Here is a 25,891-nt window from a genome sequence, read left to right as displayed (position 1 = left end):
AATTATTACTAGTAATGTATGCAAACACTACAGTCCATATATGTTGTTACCCATTTCTTATGTGCAAATGTCCATTTTTATGCACTGATGTAGGCTTTTACTTGGGCAAATAGGTGCACTTGAATATGCTGCAGGCTTTACTAAGGATTCCAGGGATTGGACCCTATAGAAATATACAGAAAAGTGATTTCATCAAAAGAACTAGGTCTGTTTTGATACGTGTCATACTGTAAAGTCACAATTTTACTGGAAAAAGCCCTTCCTTTTAATATATTTTATATTTGCTTCTGTATGGCAACTACTGTACCTTGGAAGCACATGAGCTTTCCAACTGAACTGAACTGAGAATAGCAGCCTCTTATTGAAAGGCTATTGTAACATACAATTATTAAAATTGATTACTATTCAGACGATATCAATTTCATTATCCCTGATTGATTCCCAGCAATGTTCCTTAACAGCCTTCATCCTTGTCGCTTCAGTTATGAGTGCTCCATGAACAATAGCTTAATACTGCACAACAAATTGCAGTCCTGCTGGTCTCAGCGAGACTGGAGGCAGTCTGCCTTATTAGCAGGCCCCACGTAAATAGCTGTCATAGATGCTGACTACAGAAACCTGGATATCACAGCCACACCAAATAGGGCTGAAAAAAATCAAATAAAAGCCTTCAGGTGCGTGAGATTACGTACACAGGTCAGGATACTGTACTAACTGCTAATTGTTTTGGTGTATGCTGTGGAATTGAAACACTACACTTAAACATTGTATCTGGAGAGCACAATGGATTTATGTTTTCCAGGAAGTGCATCCTAACTTCCAGGAAGTTTGATCACTTTGAAGATTCTGTGCCAGGGAAGGCCTTGGGACATTTTCAAAAGAAACCCCTTCCCAATGCTCACTACCAGAATCCCTCACTTTTGGGAAAATGAATGTCAAACCCTAATTGCATTGTATGATAAAGATGCTGTGTATGATAAAGATGCTGAGAGCTAATAGAGTTAACTCAGTAGGAGTGAAACCCTTCTAGTTGTTCAAGCAATTAGCTGACATTCAGTGGATTCAGTAAAACTAATTAAATTGCTAAGGGATTTTGTTCTGAAAGGTTTGCTTCTCAATCTCTCTCCAGCTATGCCCCTAGGACCAAAATTGCTGACTCTCCTCCTCGTTTTAGGTTACTAACATTGGATAGCAAAGAGCAGCCTTGTCTGGTTTCAGGATACCTTTGCATTTTGTTACTGAAAGCAAATGGCCTCAAATGTAAATAACTTGCCTGCTGAGTATAGTGTGTGTGTGATTTTGTCAGATTCGGTTCCTTCAAGAAGCTAATAGGTGGCTGCAGCTGTGAGACTGGCGGGGTGGCACTGTTTATGAAGACAGATGGCAAATAGGCCCATGGCCCAAAATGCTGCTACTTAGTCAATTTGTGAGAGAGTTACAGAGAGGTTTTCCTGCAGACAACAGAATATTCAAACATGCCTGGCAAAGTATTTTTAGTTATAGTCTAATGTAGAGTCCTAAAAGAGTGGGAGACCAAAAAGAGAGACGAGCACATAAAACCATGAAAACCTAGTACTGGAAAAGTATAGGGCAACAAAAATTATTAAGGGTATGGAACAGATTTCATCTGAGAGGAGGTTAAAAAGACTGGGATTGTTCAGGTTAGAAAAGAGATGACTAAGTGGGGAAATATGTTAGAGGACTATACAACCATGAGATGTATGGAATCACAGAACTTAATTGAATTGTAAGACTGGAAGGGCTCTTGAGAGGCTTTCTAGTCCAGTCCCCAGCACTCAAACAAGGATTAAGTATTATCTAGACCATCCCTGGCAGGTATTTGTCTAATCAGCTCTTAAAAATCTCTAATTACAGAGATTTCACAACCTCTCTAGGCAATTTATTCCAGTGCTTAACTACCATGACAGTTAGGAATTTTCTCCTAATGCCCAAACTAAACTGCCCTTGCTGAAAATATAAGCCCATTGCTTCTTGTCCTATCTTCAGAGGTTAAAAAGAACAATTTTTCCTCCCTGCTCCTTGTAATAACTTTTTATGTACTTGAAATATGTTATGACCCCACTCAATATTAGCTTCTCCAGACTAAACAAATACAATTTTTTCAATCTTCCCTCATACCTCATGTTTTCTAGACCTTTAAATCATTTTTGCTGTTCGTCTCTGGACTTTCTCCAATTTGTCCATAATTTTTCTGAAATGTGGCACCCAGAACTGGACACAATACTCCAGTTAAGGCCTAATCAGCTTTGAGTAGAGTGGAAGAATTACTTTTTGTGTCTTGCTTATATAACACTCCTGCTAATACAATGTGAAAGTGAACAGGGAAGTATTATTTACCCCATCACGTAACACAAGAACCAGGAGCTACCCAATAAAATTTATAGCAAACAGGTTTATAACAAACCTAAAGAAATACTTCTTTCCACAATACACAGTCATCTTGTAGAGATGCCAGGATATGTTGTGAAAGCCAAAAGTATAACTGGGTTCAAAAAAGAATTAGATAAATTCATGGCGAATAGGTCCATCAGTGGCTATTAGCTAAGATGGTCAGGGATGCAACCCCATCTCTGGGTGTCCCTACACCTCTGACTGCCAGAAGTTGGGACTGGATGAGAGGGGATTGATCACTCAACAGTTGCCCTGTTCTGTTCATTCCCTCTGAAGCATCTGGCACCAGCCACTGTCAGAAGAGAGGATACTGGGCTAGATGGACCATTGTTCTGACCCAGTATGGCCAGTCTTACGTTCTTAATATTTTGTGATTCATAGATGGCTACAGCCTGTACCCATTTGTCATGTTGCAACACAAACAATGCTCAGAACTGATTTTTCCCCAATACTATTCATTTATCCTTCACCTAAGGATAAGTCCCTGGCTCCCCCATTGATTCAGGAAAGGGGAGGAATTAATCTATGCCAGCCCTTTACCAAGCAGTTTATTTCTCTTCTTATGCTCGTTCAGCTCATTCTAGTGCCTACTGGGAAATGTAGTATGTCACAAAAGCCCCCATTCCACTTGGGACTAACTTGCACTGCTTTAGCTGTCTATGAGAGCAGGGCAGGTATTCAATGGGCATGGACACTGGACTGCCATCTAAGCCCTAACAATAGTTCTGCCACAACAAGGCTGAGGCACACCAGCAGGGTGATCTCAGTGTCCATGCTTTACTTGTTCTGTACTTAAAATAAATGACAGCTGTGCAACCCAAAAAACATAGGTCACCAGAGAAAATGTACGTTGTGTCGAGATATTGTTACTGGGGGATGATTACATGCAACGTTCTAAATTAAACAAGAAAAGAAATATGGTGTTCTGAATGATCACACTTAAGTTTATACTGTATCTACAGGACTTCTACACACTGATTTTAAGAATTAGTCCCTTTGGATTGTTTTTATTATCATCAATTTTATTGACGCACCATAACGGTAGCGTTTATATAGAACACTTCCTGCACATCAAAGTTAGGCATGCTTTTCTTCTTCACTGGAAACAAAGGACTCAAAAGGCTGGGAAATGCCTCCTGTGTCTTCAATTCCATCACCGTTAGATCAGCACATTTCAGAGACCAGTTAAGACATTTTTAGTGATTTAAAGAGTTTATAAACTGGTAATTTGTCCTGAATTTGTGATTTTCTTTCTATTTTCTCTAGCACAATACTACATAATATTAGCGAGAGGCAAGCTATAAGAGGAAAGTCATTAGGCTGGGTTGTCTTAGATAATAAGGAAATTTCACAAGGGAGTAGTTACTTATTATGCCAATGTGAATGCAAGACTCATTTGGGTTTAATTCATTACTATATCACACTGGTGTAGTGCTTAGGGAAATGATTTTTAAGCAATAGAATGCACTTCACTTATATAGGACATATCTAGAACACAAAATGATTTCCCAAATCAAATATCTAAGCTTCATTTTTTTTAAAGGTTATCATTAAAAAAATAATCAACTGTGGGGAAAAAATGTCTTCTGAGAACCACACTGCGGACCTGAGATACAAAATGTTGTGTGCTTGTGATGTCGAATACAGTCTTGAATCAACAAATTTTGGATGAAATTCTGATCTTTTTGAAAGTCAGTGGGAGTTTCCTGATCATAGACTATAACTAGCATTAGAAGGATTAAATTTATACTCTTGGACCTGCCTGCTTTATATTCAAATTTCACTATAACCAAAAAAAGTTTATAGATTCCAAGACCAGAAGGGACCGCTGTGATCATTTAATCTGAACACCTGTATAACTCAGCCCATAGAACTTCCCCAAAATAACTTCTAAAGCATATTGTTTAGAAAAACAATCTAATCTTGATTTAAAAATTGTCAGTGACAGAGAATCCACCACAACCCTTGGTAAATGGTTCCAATGGTTAATTACTCTCACCATTAAAACATGCATGCCTTATTTCTAGTCTGAATTTGTCTAGCTTGAACTTCTGGCCATTGGATCATGTTATTCCTTTCTCTGCTAGATTGAAGAGCCCATTATTACATATTTGTTCCCCATGTAGATACTTACAGATTGAAATTAAGCCATCTCTTAACCTTCTCTTTGTTAAGATAAATAGATTGAGCTCCTTGAGTCTATCACTATAAGGCATGTTTTTTAATCTTTTTATCATTTTCTTGTGGTTCTTCTCTGAACCCTCTCCAATTTATCAACATCCTTCAATTGTGGGCAACAGAACTGGACACAGTATTCCAGCATGGTCACACCAGTGCCAAATACAGAGGTAAAATAACCTCTTTACTTCTACTTGAGATTCCCTGATTTATGCATCCAACCATCACATCAGCCCTTTTGGCCATTGTGTCACACTCGGAGCCCATGTTCAGCTGATTATCCACCATGACCCCCAAATATTTATCAGAGTCTCCCTTCCTGTAACTATGGCCTACATTATTTGTTCTTAGCCACATACAATTACATTTAGCCATATTAGAATGCATGTCGTTTGCTTGCACTGAGCTTACCAAACTATCCAGATCACTCTGAATCAGCGACCTGGTCCCTTCATTATTTACCATCCCCCCATTGTGTCATCTGCAAACTTTATCAGTAAGGATTTTATGTTTTCTTCCAGGTCATTGATAAAAATGATAAATAGCATTAGCCCAAGAATCAATCCCTGAGGGATCCCACTAGAAGTACACCTGCTGAATGGTGATTCCCTGTTTACAGTTACATTTTGAGACCTATCAGTTAGCCAGCTTTTACTCCATTTAATGTATGCCATGTTAAATTTACATACTTTCTAGTTTTTAATCAAAATATTGTGCAGTACCAAGTCAAATACCTTACAGACTTTTAAGTATATTACATCAACACTATTACTTTATCAATCAAAATTTTGATCTCATGAAAAGAAGATTTTCGGCATTATTATTGATAATTCTACTATTTCTATGTAGTAATGGACCAATACCATTGTTAGGATTCTTTTTATTCCTAATATACTTAAAAGCTCCATATTGTTCTTAACTATGCCGGCCACCAGTATCCCCTTGTGTCCCTTTGATTCCTTTATCAGTTCTATATAATACCTAGCTTTTGATTTATATTCATTACTATCAATTTCCTTTTTCTTTCTCTCTCTCACCCACATACACCCACACACCTAGGGCTTGTCTTCACTACTCACCCGGATCGGCGGGTAGAAATCGATCTCTCAGGGATCGATTTATTGCGTCTCGTCGGGACGCGATAAACGATCCCCGAATCGACGCGCATACTCCACCAGCCCAGGTAGGAGTAAGCGCCGTTGACGGGGGAGCCGCAGCGGTCGATTTGCCGCCGTCCTCACAGTGGGGTAAGTCGGATCAGATACATCGAATTCAGCTACACTATTCCCATAGCTGAATTTGCGTATCTGAAATCGATCCCCCCATAGTGTAGACGTAGCCCTAGAGAGTGAGAGCTACCTTCACTTCCTTTCTAAACCAGGCCAGTTTATTTTTTAATCTGTATGACCTTCTGACTTGATAGTGAAATTGTGGCTTTTTGAACATCTAGTAAAGTGTTCTTAAACAATTCCCAATTAACATTCACATTTTTCTGATTAAATTCTTCTTCCTAGCTCATTTGACCTACAGTGGTTTTCAGCTTTGCGAGACTGGCACTTTTCAATCACCAAGTATATCTATCTATAGCTATATCTATATATATAGATATATTTTTTACTGGTTCTGACTTTATTCTGTTTGCATACTATATATATGATCAAGTAATGATCACTGATATTTAAGCTACCATTAATTTTTAGTTCTGTGATCCATTCCTCTTTCTCTGTCAAAAGGAGGTCTCACATTAATCCCGCCCAACATTAGGAAAACAAACAAAAGGGCCACACTGATCTCCATAAGATATTAATACAAAGAGAAACAGAATGTAGATGATTCCTTTACACAAAAATCCACAAGAGACCCAGAGACATCCCTCCTTTGAATATTAATAATCCATAAAATTCAGTGTAGATTTTCTTGCAACCTTCTGGGTCCTGGATTTCCAGAGATTTTCGAGAGATCCATAGGCCATATCTTCACTATCAGTTTTTAAAAATATATTCCTATGTTCTCCAAGTTATTATGCATGGGTATGGAGAGCACTGGGATACGATGGAGAGCAATATACCTCATGCACTTGTTTTGGCTTTTTTTTTTTAAAGAAGTCTTTGTACTTGCACCTATATTTGATAGGCATATTATTAATTAACATATACATAGATACTATGACCCCCCAACCGACCGTATAGTTTGTGGAATGGAAATCTGTAGATTCACTTGGCTAGTGGCTACCAAGGAGGGTGCTGACTTCAGTTTCCAAACAGCTCATAAAAAAGACTTCAGTCTAAATGTATTTAAACCATAAACTTTTCTTATGGAGGAACACTTAAACTTGCATTCTAGGAGGAGGCTGCAATACAGTAATGGGGAAGTGATCCTTATTTCAGACTCTGCATTCCACCGTACACACCCACCAATACCACCATATACACTCCCCCCCATTGGTACGACTGAGCCAGAGTTTACTGTTCTTTAACTGAAGGCTGCAAGACATATTCTCACAGGCCTTTGTGTAAGAAATGGTTTAAGGGTTTGAAGATTTTTTTTTACTATGTCAACGGCTAGGAAATAGGAGACTTCTGTATGGGGAACTAAAACTTTCCTCATAAAAGGTGAAAGTTTTCTTTTTCAGAAAGACTGTATCCGATCACACAATTATCTTTCACTATACAGCAGGCTTGGTTTGGGGAGCGGGGGTTGGGCACTGGATAGAAGTGGGAGCAGAAGAATTGTTGGTTTCTTTTTTCTTGTAGCATTTTAAGTCATTAAGCTTAAGTTACGGATTGCATTGAACACCAGTGACAAATCAAATCTTAACAGAGATGGGTTTGTGAGATTCTGCAGGGAAGTTCACCATCTGGGAGCAGGACCAAATGCCCCCTGTAGTACAGTGAGTTACAACTATGCATATTATGATGGGATCTACACCTTTCTCTTGTAAAGCCCTAACCGTTGCTATAGGGAACGATAGTTTCACAGTGAAGAATGTAGTGAAGTAACTCTTTGGGTATGAAGACTATATGGAATGAGAAACAAAGGATAATTGCTAGTAGGAATCTGCTACCACCAAACAATGGGAGAAGAACAAGAGGAAAAAAAAATCCATCTCCCAAGATACTTACTATATGTTCCATTCTATGCATCTGATGAAGTGGGCTGTAGCCCACGAAAGCTCATGCTCAAATAAATTTGTTAATCTCTAAGGTGCCACAAGTACTCCTGTTCTCTAAGCCAGTGGCAACTGTATTTAAGTTGATGGAAAATAGTTGATTGTGAGACTCGCTGAATGTGAAATTAATAGAGTGAGATCCTGTAGTCTTGATCTACTTGAATTCAGTATAGTATGGAATGGGATGACAGAGTGCAGAAGTACAAGGGTATCGGATTTCAAGAAATCATAATTTGGAGAATTTAGAAAGCTGATGAGTAAGGTACAACAGAAGGAAGTAGTAACATCCTTCGGAGCGGGAAAATGTTAAGGATTCCTAAGAGGCAGTCTAATTAAGGCATAACAGACTACAGTTTCTGTGATAAAAGAAGAAAGCAGCAAATAGGCTAAGTCCAGTGTAGCTCCCTGAGGGGAAGCAAAAATATATGAGGGTAAATGAAAACCTGTATTGGAAAGGGAAAATGAGGAAGCAGAAATATTCAGCTAGGCACAGCTTGCAGGGAAACAGAAGGGCAGCAAACACAAGTTAATGCTAGCCAAAGCAGTCCAGGGGATTCCATAGGTGTATCAAGTGAAAAAATACTAGGAAGAAAGTAGAACCAATAATAAATTTTGTGGGGGATGAAATTAAAGCGGAGATAGCTGAGCTAAAACTCCCTTGTTAAATCTGTCTTCAACATGAAAAATACAGAGGTTGACATAATGAGTTACAGAAAGGAGAACCAGTCAAATTAACCACTGATAAAGGACAGGTAAGGAAATATTTAAAGGAAAATTTAAATATAAACTAATCAGCTAAGCTAAGGGCACAGCAACACTAGAGAGTTTACAGTGGCGCCGCTGCACCGATGGAGCTGCGCCGCTGTAAGCTCTCCGTGTAGCCGCTCTCAGCCAACAGGAGAGAGCTCTCCTGCCATCTTAGCTACTCCAGCCCCCACGAGTGGCAGTAGCTACTTTGGTGGGAGAAGCTCTCCTGCAGACATAGCGCTGTCCACACCGGCGCTTGTGTCTGTATAACGTACGTCGCTCAGAGGAACGGTTTATTCACACCCATGAGCGACATAAATTATGCCATCATAAGCTGTCGTGTAGACATAGCCTCAGCCTCAATACTACTACAGTTGCCTTTAGCTCAAGGGATGGTGGTAACCTTTGCTGTTGCAGGAAAAGATACCCAGTTTTACTTTACCACGAAGCCTATTTGGCATGGAACATGGAATAGCTGATTTCTATGGACCATGTAATCATTTGTTTCTGAAGCATGAATTACCCGCCACTGTCAGAAACAGGATTTCAGGCTAAGGACAAACTTGATAGTTTCTGCTCCTATCAAGAACTTTGGAAGACAAGGAAGTCGCAGACTTCAGGTTAAAAAACTGCATCTCTCAACCATCACCGCTGAAAATAACTCATTTGGTTTGTGAAACTTATTTTTGCTTTCCTTGGCAGAATAAACACACAAATGTGCCAAATTCTGTCACTAGAACACAATCTGCAAAAAAAAAAAAAAAATCAATTGTCTTATGAACTGATCTAGAAAGAAATACAAGTTTTAAAACTGCTGTAATGTTCCATAATAAAGTTCTGGTACTTGAGACATTTCTATCAGTTAAAGCTGAAATTCCCATCTACTAGTCACAGCAAACAATATAATTACTATATTATATTTCTCCTATCCAAATGCATTTGGTTTGTCAAAAACATAACGCAATAGAAAGGAAAACTATTCAATTTCAGAAATTATATTCAACTGTACACCAGCATTCACTCAAATATATTAAGGACTTTGAAGAAGAGAGACATATTTTTGCTTCCTTTCATCCTTTGACTGTCTTGTCTAACTGCATGTTCTATGCCTAGCACAATGGGGCACCAATCTTGGTCCGAGCCTCTAGGCACTACTTTACCAAAACAATAAGTTAATAATAACAGTGATGGCGAGGGATAAAATGCTTTATGATATACTAAAAATAATATCTTGCAATACACTTAAAATTAATTCTCATTGACATTATTGCAAAAGCTCCTGTAACGTATATAGCAGAATGCATAGACAGCAGTAGCACAGAAAGGTAGAGCCATTCAACTCAAGCAATCAGACTCAGAGTCTTTGAAGTTTAAGACCATTCCAGATATTTTGGCTGTGTATGTTTCTTATGTATCAAAATTTGTGTTTATAATTATACTGTCAAGTTCTTTTCATTCTTGTACTATCACATTTCTATGGTGAAACTGAACCAACGAATCTAAAGGTTGTTTGCTAACTGGAAATCTTTTTCCATTACTGCCCTTCCTCTCCCCCAACATGTCTGTCTAAAATGCACATGAAATTCAATTATCTCTATCCTACCTCATAAAAATGAATCTTCATGACATGCCTGATTAGAAGAGTCAGCATTACATATTTATGTTTATGGAAAATTCCTGCCTTTAGGGATCAGTTCAGTATTTAAAGGATAAATGCATACATTATATTTATGCAGGAATTTGGTTTAAGTGCAGCCATTCTGGCTGTATTTTTAGATGACTGCAGAGAATAAAATACTGCAAAATATATTCATAAGTGTTCATTTGCACAGAAACCTCAAATTCACTTTGATGGTATTTACAATTGCAACCCTTATATATTTGTTTTCCCACAAACATTCATATAAACTTTTATTAGTCTCATTATTTATTGTTCACAAGAAATTATAGAGTGAGGAGGTGCTTAAGAGAGTTCAGGACTGCACTTGCATCTGTACTGAATTAATCTAGCATCTAAAAGGTAACTGACATTTAAAATCTATTTAGATGTGTTAAATTGGAGTCCAGTGTATGGTATTGTATTCCTATTAGCTAGAGATGCTTGGGAACATTGAGACAATATGCCGTTGCAACTCCTGTTCAGGATTGCACTTCTGTCTAATTAATTATGGAGTCTTGTCTCTACAAAGGGAGAGCACCTTCAGGAAGCTGAGAAGAATGGCCTTGAAGATCTATGATTCCTTGAAATACTGTTCTTTCTTTCTCTCTTTTTGATTATTAAACATCAGCATTTTGAACCCTATCCTTTAGTCCAGGGGTAGCCAACCTATGGCATGCGTGCTGAAGGCAGCACGCGAGCTGATTTTCAGTGGCACTCGCACTGCCCAGGTCCTGGCCACCGGTCTGGAGAGCTCTGCATTTTAAATTCATTTTAAATGAAGCTTCTTAAACATTTTAAAAACCTTATTTACTTTACATAAAACAATAGTTTAGTTACATATTATAGACTTATAGAAAGAGACCTTCTAAAAATGTTAAAATGTATTACTGGCATACAAAACCTTAAATTAGAGTGAATAAATGAAGACTCGGCACACCACTTCTGAAAGGTTGCCGACCCCTGCTTTAGTCTTTACTCAAATATATTCCCACTGAAATCACTTGTTAGGAAACCAAGCTGATGTTTTGTAGTTCCTCAATACACAATGTTAACAATAAACACATTGAGTGAAATTCTTGCACGATTGAAATCAATGCCAAAGTCCCATTGAGTCAATGGAGCCAGAAAGTCACCCATTGTGATGTATCTTAGGGTATGTCTACACTACGAAATTTAGGTCGAATTTATAGAAGCCAGTTTTATAGATATTGGTTTTATACAGTCGATTGTGTGTGTCCCCACATAAAATGCTCTAAGTGCATGAAGCCGGCGGACCGCGTCCACAATACCGAGGCTAGCGTCGACTTCCGGAGCATTGCACTGTGGGTAGCTATCCCACAGTTCCCACAGTCTCCGCCGCCCATTGGAATTCTGGATTGAGATCCCAATGCCTGATGATGCAAAACAGTGTCGCGGGGGGTTCTGGGTACATACAAGAAAGGGCTTCGTCGTGTGGACGTGTCCAGGCTTAATTCGATTCAACCCTGCTAAAGTCGACCTAAACTCATAGCGTAGACCAGGGCTCTCACTATGTTTTCCTATAAAATATTATAGGGCAAGGGGAAAATATACTGAAGATGTAGGGAAAGAGAACTGACATTTTACAGTACAGTACAAATGATATACTGTTGTTCCTTAGTTTGGCAAGTTCAGTTTACTCATTATAAACACCATTCTGCAAAAAGGTATAATTACCAGGTCATTAAAAGTATTCTCAGAGTATAATGAGGGATGCTGGGCCAGACTGCATCTGACATGTGCACGCTGAATGGAGGAAGTTTTTTTCCCCATTTCACCTCCACAGAGGCACAGTGTGGAGAAAATTTAAGGGGTGACATTTTCAAGAGTGCTTAAGTGATTTCGGACACTTTTCAAAGTTCCCTTTTCAAAAGTGATTTAATAATATCATCTAGCTTTATATAGCATGTTTCATCAGTAGATCTCAAAGTGCTTTACAAAGGACCATTATCCCCTTTTTACAGATAGGGAAACCAAGGCACAGAGGTGAGGTCACTTGTCCCAGATCACACAGCAGGCCAGTGTCCGAGTTGAAAAGGAACACAGGTTTCCATAGTCCAGTGCTCTATCCACTAGGCAATACTGTCTCCCTTCGGGACAGATTTCAGTGGAAGTTAGGTACCTACTGTGGCTTTTTTGAAAATCCCACTAGATGCCTATCTGCAACTGCCCTAACCACTGCATCAGCCTTCTCCAGCTATATATAGTACGCTCTGTCCCTATAACTTCCTTCGATCTCTCTCGCAAAGAAAATTATGAAGACAAGTTAAGCCATTATCCAGTGTAGTTCCATTAGGGTCACAATATTTGATTGTTGTCAATGGAGTTGTGCCTGTTTATATCAGGGCTGCATTTAGCCCATAATATGTTGCTTAAATACATTTATATAAAAGAAATTTAATATTTAGACAACTTAGAAGGTTCTACCAGTATAATTTGTCACGGTTTCTGTGGCACTGAACAATGCAGTGAGAAGGTGGAACAAAACCGTTTATTTTACAGTGAGCATTTTTGCCTTTCAGAATCTGTGATGATCTTAGTCCTGCTAAAAGATTGGACCATTTACAGGGACTAGACTGATTTTTATTCTTATTGTGCACGTTTTTCAGTATTTCCCTACTGGGGTTTTTAAATACTTTAGGAAGATAATCCTTACCTAGGCTGTGTCGCTAATTAGAACATTTAACCATAGCCAATAATTACAACTGTGCTAAATCGCACTGAAATTTTACAATGAGTATGTTCCATGGGAAAAAAGATCTAAAGCACAGAGGATAAAAGCCAAAACAGTATTTTATTGTCTGAAGATCTCTAGCATTCTGTCTGGTGGGTTAGGGTAGTATCCACCCAGGAGGCAGAAGGCCAACATTAGATTCACAGGAGCCCTGCATAGTCGCTGATTTCAGGGGTCACAGATGGAGCCATTGCACAGGGATGTCTGTGCACCCCATTTTCACCTCAGAAAAGATCTCCTTACTGGTCCTGTACAGTCTAGTGAGGACAGACTCAGTCAGAGCAGGACCACTGTTTCATACTTAAGTGGATCTAGTTGCCTTATACCCCACACAACCTGTGCAGAGAGAGTACAGCTTCTGTCTCACATGAGGCCTACTCCCGAACCCAGTGTTTGGCAGGTGCGTTTTACTGCACCCATATAGAATCTGAACCAAAGCTCAATGAAATCAATAGAAGTCTGTCCATTAACTTCAATGAGTGCTGGAAAGGTCCACAAGGTATATCTACACTGCAACAAAACACCCACAGCTGGCCCGTGTCAGCCGACTTGGGCTTGCAGGACTCGGGCTGTGGGGCCATAAAATTCAGTGTAGATGTCCGAGCTTGAGCTGGTGCTCAGGCTCTGGACTCCACAAGGGGGGAATGTCCCAGAGCTGGGCTCCAGCCCCAAGTCCAGAAGTCTACACTGTAATTTTATAGCCTCATGTCCCGAGCCTTGCAAGGCCGAGTCAGCTGACTCAGGCCAGCCACAGATGTTTTATTAGACACCATAAGGTCCAAAGATTCAAGCTTTAGGTGGGTGCAGCAAGTTCTTACTCTGGCCCTCACCATGCATGAAGGTGATAGAAATGTTGTTAATGATTAGATTTAAACCATCATGAACTATATCAGTTTTCCTTCTAAATCTCATTCAGGATTGTAAATACAATCTTTTGTCATTGTTGAGTCTGGGCCAAGAAGTAAGTTAGGAAAATTAAATTAATGCCATTCCACCCTAGCATTTAGAAAAGGCAAGTTAAGCAGCTGCCAGTTATTCTAAGTAATTCAAAGTACATTTAAAAAAAAAATCTAACAACAACATATATTCCATCTTGTCAGTTTGTCTTCAAGCTACAAGTATGATGTGTTCTATATTGTGTATACTACATCTGAACGGATTTCCTTGCAATAGCTCTAAGGCTTGCCAAACAGATGTTGAGGGAAAGCCACTTAAAACATTCAATTTACAAAACAGAAAACTCAGTTTTTCTAAGGCCAACATTTTGGTCGGAGACCATCTTTTGGGTAAGAATGCATACTAAAAACAGTGTTTATGTATATATATCTGATAGACAATTGATAGCCAGCCACTCAAAACTCTTGTCTGATAATACTTTATCAAAAGACTGATACTACTGTAACGCAGACAGACCCCGGTCGTCGGCAGGTGGGATCAAACTGGGGACTTTTGGAGCTTAGTGCATGAGCCTCTTCCGCATGAGCTAAAAGCCACCTGGCTCTTAACTAAGGCTGTAGAGCAGACTCATTTTAACTCTCTCTAAGTGGTCTTGATGCCACTAGATGGGACAGAACACCACACCCAGGAGGTGTGTGGGTTACACTACCACAAAGAAAAGCGACAAACCCCTCAAAATTAAACAGATTAAACAAATAACAGGATAACAGCTGTATAAACATTCCCATTCAGACTCTCCATAGGGTCCAAACTATCTGTGTAAAGCTCTCTCTATATAAGGTCCAGACTTTCTTTCTAAACTCCAATTCTGCTACAAATCAGCAATCAGACTTGACAGTGTCCTGCTTCACAAGGGTGTAACATGCAAAGCTCGGATCAAATTTATGCAAAACCTTTTTTTTTTTTTAGCATTCACAGTTGCAGAAAAATGGTCAGAACCTCCAAACATATAAGGCCTGATCCCATACTTGGATACCACAGTGATGTGTCCTATATAAATAGTTTGATCAATGGTTACTTCCCCAATAAAACAATCGGTGGTTTCAATAAGTGTTTTGCAGTATTGCCCACCCTCAGAATTCAAAGGTTATAAACTAGCCCCCAAAAAATCATGACATTGGCTTTAAAAACAGGATATTTGGGAAAAAACGTGTCAGTCTTTTTATTTGCCTATTGATTTTGGGACCTTCAAAGTTCACATTTTCAATCTTGTCTTTGCATCCATGTGGATAGGATCTTTCATATTTAAAAAAAGTAAGCCAAGATTCCCAAGTAATCACCTGTCTCCTGGAACTAGGGCTTTAAGAAAAAACACCAAATATTATGAGACATGACATAAAATCATGTCAGTTGTCAACACTGGTTTTGAGTGAGCAAGGACTGCAGGACTATATTTCATTATACCCTTGCTTCTACAGTCCTGCATGAATCAACACAAATATCTGTACGGTGTCTGTGTACATATACACACTTGTTTGCTTTTAAATAATTACAACCTTTACATCAGAATCTAGAGCTCTGTTTGATAAATATGGCTACCGCCCAAGACCTTTTTTACATAATAAACCTATAAAAAGACTGCCAGCTTCAGTACTTTCTTTGAAGGGTCTGAATTTGTCAATCTGTGCACATCCAAAATCATTTCAATGTTTAACAAAATAATGTTCCCTATAAAAATAATCCCCCATTTTACAATAGGAACACTGCCCAGATTTGGGTCATTATGGAAGTATTTTTTTTAACAAGGTTCTGTATTAATTTTATACATTTTTTCACATCATTCTAAGTCCCTTACAAGTATATCTGATGCAAGTGTCACAAACATCATGAGAAAGTTGAACACAAACAGCAGAATTAATGTTTGCAAACAATATACTGTATAGAAGAAACAAAAGACTAAAAGAAAGTGTTTACATACTATCAGAAACATTAGCTACCAGAGCTAACAATAAATCTTAAAGGTACATACCTGAAAATCTTCTGAATATTTTCAGCTTTGATTTCCTTGAGAATATCATGGTAGAAATGAGGGTCACTTGGTTCTGAAGGCGTGGGGGAAGGAGGACATTTTTTGTGTGCATAATATCCTATTAAAATTCCAAAAATAAATAAAGTCAAAACAGTGCAAAATAGTTTAAATATCCGACAAAAGTTGCAGCGCTTGCTCTTTGGTGCTGGTCTTGTATAATGTGACACATAGTCCGGGTCTTCCTGAAGTCGCTGAAATCTTCCTTTAGGGGATGCCGAGGGCTGAATAGGCTCGAGATCAATGTTGGTGTTTTGTGAATTTCCCGAATGGTGATCAACTGTGCCATCCAGTTGGAAATGGTCAAAGCCAGGCTCCTCCAGCTCTTTTTCCATGTCCCATTCTAGTTCCAATGTGGTGGCCTGGAGGTCATCGTTGTCAAGGTATTGAGAGTGCCCCTGTGTTCTCTGGTCTGCGTTCACTTTGCGATAAGCCATCTTTTTACCTATTAAAAAATGACAGAAAGCAGTGTTTGCTTTATTGTCTATAGAAAGCATTTAAATATTCACGTGTGTCAGTTCTGTCATCATATGCAATAGTGTGTGACTCTCACTACACTTAGAGGGATGTGTGTGTCTATATTTAAAGGAAAAAATTGAGTCCACAATGTTGCATTCTTCCTAAGCATAACCTTCTTTAATTTTCTTCTCAGTGCCATTATACTGTCAGTATTTCTATTAGCATCTCTATTTGGTATTAAAGAAAAGATTATAATAACGGTCATAGCATATTAAAAAGCATGAGAATGTAGGGAATATTCCAGTACTAACAAGGGAACATACAAGTTGCCCTAGTAGTTTTTTCTGCATCTTTAATTTCTATAGTTCTCTAATATAGCATTAATCCAGTGAGTACAAATGTTATATTTTCAAAATGTCCAAAACAAGTATTTATCAATACACTTCAACATCTTTTTGGAGCTATTGCACATGGCGCATGTCAATTTTTGTACACAGATTTCATTTGGCTTGACATCTAAATCAATCATGCTGCTGGAGTAAAATACAGTGTCTGGCACAATGGGGTCCTGGAACATGTCTAGGACTTGTAGGCCTTATGGGTAATACAACAAATAAATAAAAATAAAGTTAAAGAAAATATAAATAAAATAGCTTTTTTCATCTGACTGCAAAGGCAAGGGAATGTGGGATTAAAGTTTGAAATTTGAGGGTGACACTCAACTTTACTTACACATCAATAAAAGGCTTCCATTTGGATAGACTGTTCTATTATTTACAGATATTAAAATGCATAGTTTCTGAATGACTGATGAATTTACTTAGAAATTGTCCCAGCTGCTTTGCTCCAGTTCGTTTTTCCATTTTAATGAATCAAAATTACTGCCAGGTTGGGATTCTTACCTAAAGCATTTACTTAATAGTAAAACATAACTCTAGCAATTCTAGACATTTCTACAGCTGTGAGAGCCTTCTAAGTGGAACCCTGACCTCTAATACAAACATTCAAAGTCAATTCTCTACAAATCATTTTTAAACTGACTGCAGTGATGAGGCTCAGTTTTCATCCATACTTTGACAATAGACCTTCCATCACATGAGCATCAGCAATTTAATGCTTTTCAAACTTCAGACAGACTCATCAATTAGAATGAAATGCAGATACACATATTAACTCCTCACAATGATGGATATCTGAGTGACATCCGCACTGCTACCTTCCTTGTTGCACATTAATACATTTTCTTGATCTAAGACCTCGCTTCTAGATGGCATTTTCTAGGTCGCATACTGGATGAACTCACTTTATATGACAAAATAGAAAAAGAGTTTAGCAATAATCTTTGAAAAGAATAAAAGATTACAAAACACAATGATCTACTGAAACAGCCTATCATACTTAAAAAAAAAACCTGTCTTGCTCTATACAGTACCTAATTTAGGAATCCTGTTTCCCTACAGAATATCTGCCATTTCAATGGCCCTTTCCTAAAAACAGTTACAGCAGACTGGCTTACAACAGCCAACAGGATACTCACTTAAGGTATACTACACACTACAGTATTTTATATCACTGCTCCCACATACATTTTGCACCCGATCCTTCCATTCCTACTCAGACAAAACTCCCACTGACTTCAGGGGAAGTTGATACAGATGCTAAGATATGACCAAAAACAACATTTTAGATGGTCAAAGTTACAGTCAGATTAGCGGCCATTTAGAGGAGTTTAAAACCATCCTTGAAAGGGATCAGCAGTCTTCCCAACTTTCAAGGCTGAAAGTCCATTGCCAGTTTTACCTAATGCTACTGCAGTATCTGCATCATTTACTTGTATTTCTCAGTTACCAGTGTACTACTCAGTTAGTTACTACAAGGGAATAACTTTAATATTGCAAATATAAGGGTTATCTAACTGCAAACAAAAAAACCTAACAGAATGTTTGGAACCATTAGGAAAGGGATAGATAATAAGACAGAAAATATCATGACGACACTATATAAATCCATGGTTTGCCCACATCTTGAATATGGTGTGCAGTTCTGGTCACCCCATCTCAAAAAAAAGATACATCAGAACTGGAAAAGTTAGAGAAGAACAACAAAAATGGTTAGTGGCATGGAACAATTTCCATATAAGGAGAGATTTAAAAGACTGGGACTGTTCAGTTTAGAGATGCAGGGGCTAGATGACTTGAGATGGATCACTCAATAATTGCCCTGTTCTGTTCCCTCTGAAGCATTTGGGCACCAGCCACTGTCAGAAGACAGGATACTGGGACAGATGGACCGCTGGTCTGACCATTCTTATGTCCTTACCTATAGCTAGATATAGATATAAGACTCACACACTATTATATACTATTTTATATATATATATATATATACACACACTCTCACACACACCCCATATATATATGGGCTGTCAATTAATCGCAGTTAACTCATGTGATTAACTTAAAATTAATCACTATTTCTCACAGCTTTAATTGCACTGTAAAAACTAGAATACCAATTGAAATTTATTAACTATTTTTGGATTTTTTTCTACATTTTCAAATATATTGATTTCAATTACAACAAAGAATACAAAGTGTACAGATATGATTTTTATTACAAATGCTGGCACTGTAAAAATGATAAAAGAAATAGTTTTTTTCAATTCACCTCATACAAGTACTGTAGAGCAATCTCTTTATCATGAAAGTGCAACTTACAAATGTATTTGTTACATAACTGCACTCAAAAACAAAACAATGTAAAACTTCAGTGCCTACAAATCCTCTCTGTCCTACTTTTTGTTCAGCCAATCACTACAAAAACAAGTGTGTTTATATTGAGATAATGCTGCCAGCTTCTTATTTACAATGTCACCAGAAAGTGAGAACAGGTGTTCTCATGCAACCTTTGTAGCTGGCATCGCAAGATATTTACATGCCAGATATGCTGAACATTGGTATGTCCCTTCATGCATCGACCACTATTCCAGAGGACATGCTTCTATGCTGATGATGCCCATTAAAAAATTAACGTGTTAATTAAATTTGTGACTGAACTCCCTGGGGGAGAATTGTATGTCTCCTGCTCTGTTTTACCCACATTCTGCCATATATTTCATGTTATAGCAGACTCAGATGATGACCCAGCACAGAATCAGAATCTTCCAAATTTCCAAAAATCTGTGAGGGACAAGGTATGGAGCATGCTTTCAGAAGTCTAAAAAGACAAACACTCTGATGCGGAAACTACAAAACCTGAACCAGCAAAAAAGAAAATCAACTGTCTACTGGTGGCATCTGACTGAGATGATGAAAATGAACATGTGTCGGTCTGCACTGCTTCGGATTCTTATCGAACAGAACCCATCATCAGCATGGACGCATGTCCTCTCGAATGGTGGTTGAAGCATGAAAGGACATATGAATCTTTAGAGCATCTGGCATGTAAATAGCTTGCGATGCCGGCTAATGATTTCAACAGGAGCAGGAGTAAGCCAAGGGTAAAATTTCCATAAGTGCCTAAGTGACATAGGATCCCAGGTGCCATTTTCAAAAGTAACGTAGACACAGTGCTGCTCTCTGGTAATTTTTGAATACTGTGTGTTGACCTAGCTATTGGAATTTTTACCATATGAATATATTGGTTCAATTGAACAGTGGGCTAATAAGGAAAAAAGCAGGAAGGAAGAATAGCTGAAAATAAGCCACCCTCACCAAACACTTCAGGGTTGTTACAGGACAATGGCAGAGCTATTGGCTCTGAGGAGTTCTGCTCAACCTACTGAACTGTTTTTTAATAAACAGAGCCAACCCCCAAGAACTGGCAAGAACAAAAACTCCAACTGAATAAAAAGAGACTATTTCCAGAGGGGTGGTAGTTACTGGGGAAGTTTTTGTGGAAAGCAGACAGATACAGGCTCCCACTGGGGTGTCTGGGGAAACTAGGCCTGCTTAGGTGCCCTTCAGGGGATGGTAAGCCTTTACGTAAGACAGACATCCATGAAGCCTGTATGTTTTAAAATCCTCTCTCTTTAAATACTTTGTTCTACTGTGAAAATAAATAAAATGTGGGTTAAAAAGGTTGGCTGGTCACTATCTATATTCACCACTGGTCACAAACTCCCATAGGAAAGTATCACAGGTGCTGAACCCAGGTGGACTTGTTTAGTAAGCAAGGTGGATCCACAGGGCCTAAGCTCAGGGTGGGAGAATTGTGTGATAGCTGCAGCTCTGTCCTTGAGCTCTCTGAATGGAACCCTTCAGCCTCATGCCTTTACTTCTTCTGGGGTGCACCAATCTCTCTGTCCCCATGACAGGATCCTAAGATAGCCTAAGTCTCACAGAAAGTCAAAGTGCCTAAATTACTTTTGAAAGTGGGACTTAATCTCCTAAATCCATTAGGTATTGCTGAAATTTTTACCTCAAATCAGAATGGTAGGCACAAGCAGAGGTGATGCACCAGGAGTTGGGGGCGAAGGCCCTATCCCCCCCCCCAGATTGCTCAGTCACATGGTGAGCTGACGAGGTACAAGCAGCATCAGTCAGAGAGAGCCAGAGGCAGGAAGAACAGCTGGGAGCTGCAGGAAGGGGTGTGTGTGCTGCTTTCCAGGAGGAGGGATTTGGCTGGGGGAGCGTGATTTGAGTTGTTCCGGGGTTGTGCCTCCCACTATCAGCAGGCATAGGTCGTCTCGGGGCATAGGGTAAAAGAAAATTAGGCCTTCTTCAAATTCCAAAAGCTCAGGGCCAGATTTTCAATTCCTCAGCACCCACAACTGAGGCCAGATATTTAAGAGCTCAACTCCTACATACGTATCTTTATAAAGGGCCAGCTTTTCAAACATGACCAGCACCCAAGAGTTCCCATTGTGACACCTATGGCTATATGGCTATAGAACAGCTCGACACCCAATCTGGCCACTTTTTATTTTCATGCCTAAAATGGGAGGTGAACCCCATTTGCGGGTGCTGAGTTCTTTTGAAAACCTGGCCCTTCAGACCTACTCTGAAGACAGTGGGATTTGCATAGGTGCAGCTAAGGGCAAAATTTGGCCAAAAGACCCTTTATAACTGGCAGTGATGCACAAGATGAGAAGAATGACTTGATTCTCAGAGCTTCGGATGAGATAACAGGGCTGGTACTTAGGGGGAAAAATCTATTTATTTCTAAATAGAGCAAATTTGATATGGAAATCAATGTGAAGCACAATGAATATGGAGCCCCACAATGCTCTTTTACAAAGCCATGTTTTATAGTAGAAACTTTTAAACTGCCTAATATTTGTAAAGTGCTTTCAGATATTTAGACACAAGATGTTATTATCATTGCAGGGTCTACTGACTCCCTGTGCAAAAATAAGTCAACACTAAAAAAATGAAAAATTACAGGGTTTTTTTTATAATGTACGTTCTATAAAATCTCATTCTCAATTGTTTGCTCAGTGGGATTTAATTGAGTTTTATCAATTTCAACCCTGAAGTGGGACCTCTAGAAATAATAGATTATAGAGCTGAAGAAGGCAAGATTTACAATTGGGCTATATTGGTGTTTTGCTATATTTTGATAGATTGCCTTAATCATTTTATGCATGGCTTATAACAGAAAATAGACTAACTTTATTTTCTGCTTTTTTTAAATATTTGTATCTGAAGAATTCAGAGAACAAGCAAGTATATTTCACCATTGTACAAAGTGTATTTTCTGGGTGAATTCCAAAATGTTAAAGCTCAAGTATAGTAAGTTGCCATGACAACTGCTGCAGCAGAGCATACAGTATGTGTATGAACATACATTTACTGAGACATATATATACACATGAACAGACGCACTGACACACCATAATTATTACTAATTAATCTATCCAGTCACATATATTGGACAAAATTCTGCTCTCAAAAAATCAAAGAATATGCTAATTTAAGTCAACTGGGCTATTCCAACCCATAGAAAAACCAGAGGGAAAGCAGAATCATTGTATGTATGATATGCAGAACAAGATGGTTTCCAAATACCAGTCAGTAAAGCCTTCAAGCTACAACTACTTCTTCTTGGAACTCAATACAAAGGCCAAAATCACTATAAGATATCATATTGCAGAGTTTGGGCTACTACAGCTATGGGCTAACAGTGTAGTAGTAATCTGTCTAGTAACCTTTGACCTTCTTTTCTGAGTCTCTTCTGAAATAAGCTGTCAAATCTCAGAAATGCCCAGGTTTGATCATTTGGGTCTGCCTAGAGATATAATTTTGCATGGTGTACAATTCCTGTGAATTCATCACAATGTGTTATTTCACCCAAACTCAACGTTGTGTGACATTCAGACTCCTGAATGAAACTGAATGTCCTAATGTGCAAATGCTGAACTGAGCTTTATTGCTTCACTTTAAAAACAAAAGCTCACACACATTAACTCAACTCAAATAGTCAGTGAATTTACATGTATAATATAAATGTATCCCCCTTTTCTGTTTCTCATTTCTTGATAGAACTGCAGTGCCCTGGATACACAGCCCCCATACTAGACACTAATCTGTTCAGTCTCTTTGTAAGCATCTTACCTAAAATCTAGTATGTTTGTATTCATAAAACAGCACTCACTTTCCAAACACACTTAGGTCCCGTATGATGGAGTAAATCTACATTTAAAGCTCCATATCTCAGCTGCATATCTGCTTTTGATAATTTCTTAGTGAGTTTTTCCTCTTTATTTTGAAGTCAATCCTTAGTATTACATCACATAAACAAAAATTGATGATTGCTGGAGTTGCGGTGGGTACAAAGTACCCAGTTAAAACTTGATCCTTTGAGCGTGTAATTTTAGGCCCATTTGGGTGGGTTAATGCCAGTATATAGTAATATTGAATGCTTTAAATGTTCAAATGATTGATCATTATTCAATCCTCACAACACCCCTAGGAAGTTATTGGATACGTTTTTTATTATCCCCACTTTACAGATTGGGAGACTGAGACAATAAGGTAAAATGACTTGTCCAAGGTCACATAGTGAGTCAGTGACAGAGCCAGGATTAGACTTCAGGATCACCTGGATCTTGATTCACTAGTTATTCTTCCATAAGCTAGAACTGACACTCATCCAACCCACCCAATTGTGACCTTGATCTTGGGACAGCAGATAAATGTTCTGTCCTTGGGCATGTGGCTGGAGGTGAAGATGCACTGTTAATTCATTTGATAGCCCCTGTTTGTTTCTTCTCACTTTATAAAACATTCTCAGCCATTCTTCTATGCATCTGCTGAGATGAATGAGGATGGGGTATTATACTAAATAGAATATGAAAAGCTACCACTAAAAGGTCATCTCTATCGTTTATCCATCATGCCACTGTTCCATTCTGTAGTAATCCATGTTTTTACTCATTGGAAGTTAACGCTAATGCTGTTAATGGACTTTCAACTAAAACAACTTCAATGTAGCACCGCATGTGTTTCATTTTCTGAATGTATAGCCACCACTATCCTGGATTATTACCAGATTGAACCTCAAACATCCAGCATTAAGGACATTGGCCTGTATCTATTGAGTTAAAGGATTATTGTCTTAACTGTTAGCTCTAGGAGACTAATATCCTATGTAGAACTGCCCCTAGAAGGGGCACAACAAACTGAACAATCAGTTACACGTTTTACAGTTCAGCTCCTTTAACAGCAAGACTTTTCAATTGGTCTTCTTTCCCTTTTAGACTAGGCAACATTTAAAAAAACATTAAAGTGAATAAGTTAGTTGTTTAAGCTTAAACTGCTTATTGTTTAGACCAGTCGTTCTCAACCCTTCTGAACTATTGTATCCCTTTCAAGAATCTGGTTTGTCTTGCATACCCCAAGTTTCACCTCACTTTAAAACTGCTTGCTTACAAAATCAGACGTAAAAATATAAAGATGTCACAGCCCACTATTACTGAAAATTGCTGACTTTCTCATTTTTACTGTATAATTATAAAATAAATAGATGGGAATATAAATATTGTACTTACATTTCAGTGTGATACTTGAGCTCGTTTTTCACTTGTGAGCCTTGTCTGAAACCGGAGCCCCAGGTGGTGGGACTGACGCACGTAACTTAGTTTCGCGGGGCCCTCTGTGGCATGGGGCTCTAAGCAATTGCCCTGTTTGCCACCCCTTAATGCCAGCCTTGCACTTGTGATCCCCCTAAACCCATCCCATGGCAACTCTGGGGGCTGCAACCCCCAGGCTGCGAATAACTGATCTACATGAGTTGAGCACCCCCTGGAAGACCTCTGCATACCCACAGGGTACACGTGCCCTTCGTTGAGCACCACTGCTTTAGAGAGTACCGCCTTTTGTTTTAAAGCACACATTTGTGTACATAATTGAAGATGAGGGAAATTGTGCACTAAAACTAGGAGAGCAAAAAGGAATTTATACCAGGGTACTTAGTAAGCTGAGTTAAAGCAGAACATCAATTGTTGTACCCTCTAATATATGGTTAACCTAGATTTTGTGAGGTATTTCAGCAATAGCCATTTGAAAAAGCGTAATGCATTGAGATATAGACAAGAAGGCTGATGGTTTGTACTAAATCAGTAAAACACATACAAATGAAATGTAATTCAAACAAGATAATTTTGGGACCGCAGAAAAGTATTTGACAATTGTAATATTTCACATAGATCATTAAACTTTGCCTGGATACCTCTCTGAAATTGGCAATTGAAAGCTAGTAGCATCAATGTGAAGTGTGTACATTGTCAGAATGTTCTTGGTTGAGTTTCTCCATAACAGTACTGGGAATCAGAACGGTGTTTGCTTTTTCTAATGCAAGTGCTTTAGTGGTATGCATTGGACATCTCTGACCTCTGTCAGCAAACAGTACATACCATATTCAACAAAGGAAGGCTATGTTCTATTTTGTTAGACAATATAATGCATTTGCATGTTCTTTATTACTTTTACTATATTAGGAAGATTTAGTAATAGTACTATAAATTACATGGCTTTATGTAGATCTAACATAGTTTGTATTTATTTTCCAGGAATGCTAGATATACTATATAGAGGGCAGTGTTACATGGAAGAATAACTAGTGAATCAAGATCCAGGTGATCCTGAAGTCTAATCCTGGCTCTGTCACTGATTCACTATGTGACCTTGGACAAGTCATTTTACCTTATTGTCTCAGTCTCCCAATCTGTAAAGTGGGGATAATAAAAAACGTATCCAATAACGTCCTAGGGGTGTTGTGAGGATTGATTAATGATCAATCATTTGAACATTTAAAGCATTCAATATTACTATATACTGGCATTAACCCACCCAAAATTACACGCTCAAAGGATCAAGTTTTAACTGGGTACTATGTACCCACCGCAACTCCAGCAATCATCAATTCCAACAACTCAGCATGAGTATAACTGTGATATTTACTCAGGCAAAACTGTCATTGATTTATGCACTATCAGTGAAATCAATGGGAGTTTTGCCCGAGTAAGGACTGCAGGATTGCAGCCCATTACTCTACCAATCCGCTCCGACTCCTAGAACTTTGAGCTTGTCC

General features: G+C 38.6%; 1 protein-coding gene across 1 annotated transcript in view; it reads right to left on the bottom strand.

Moving 5' to 3' along the window:
* LOC117882374 (inactive N-acetylated-alpha-linked acidic dipeptidase-like protein 2) overlaps positions 1–25,891 on the bottom strand; it is a gene marked incomplete in the record, with an annotated part of 726,064 nt that overhangs the window by 310,390 nt on the left and 389,783 nt on the right. Inside the window, 1 exon segment of the mRNA XM_034780534.1 lies at positions 15,845–16,346. Within this exon segment, the coding sequence (XP_034636425.1) occupies positions 15,845–16,338 (494 nt within the window).

The sequence above is a fragment of the Trachemys scripta genome, chromosome 9, assembly GCF_013100865.1.
Source record: "Trachemys scripta elegans isolate TJP31775 chromosome 9, CAS_Tse_1.0, whole genome shotgun sequence".
NCBI lineage: Eukaryota > Metazoa > Chordata > Testudines > Emydidae > Trachemys > Trachemys scripta.
The sequence above is the reverse complement of the archived record's forward strand: the minus strand, read 5'-3'. Positions and strand labels throughout refer to the sequence as shown.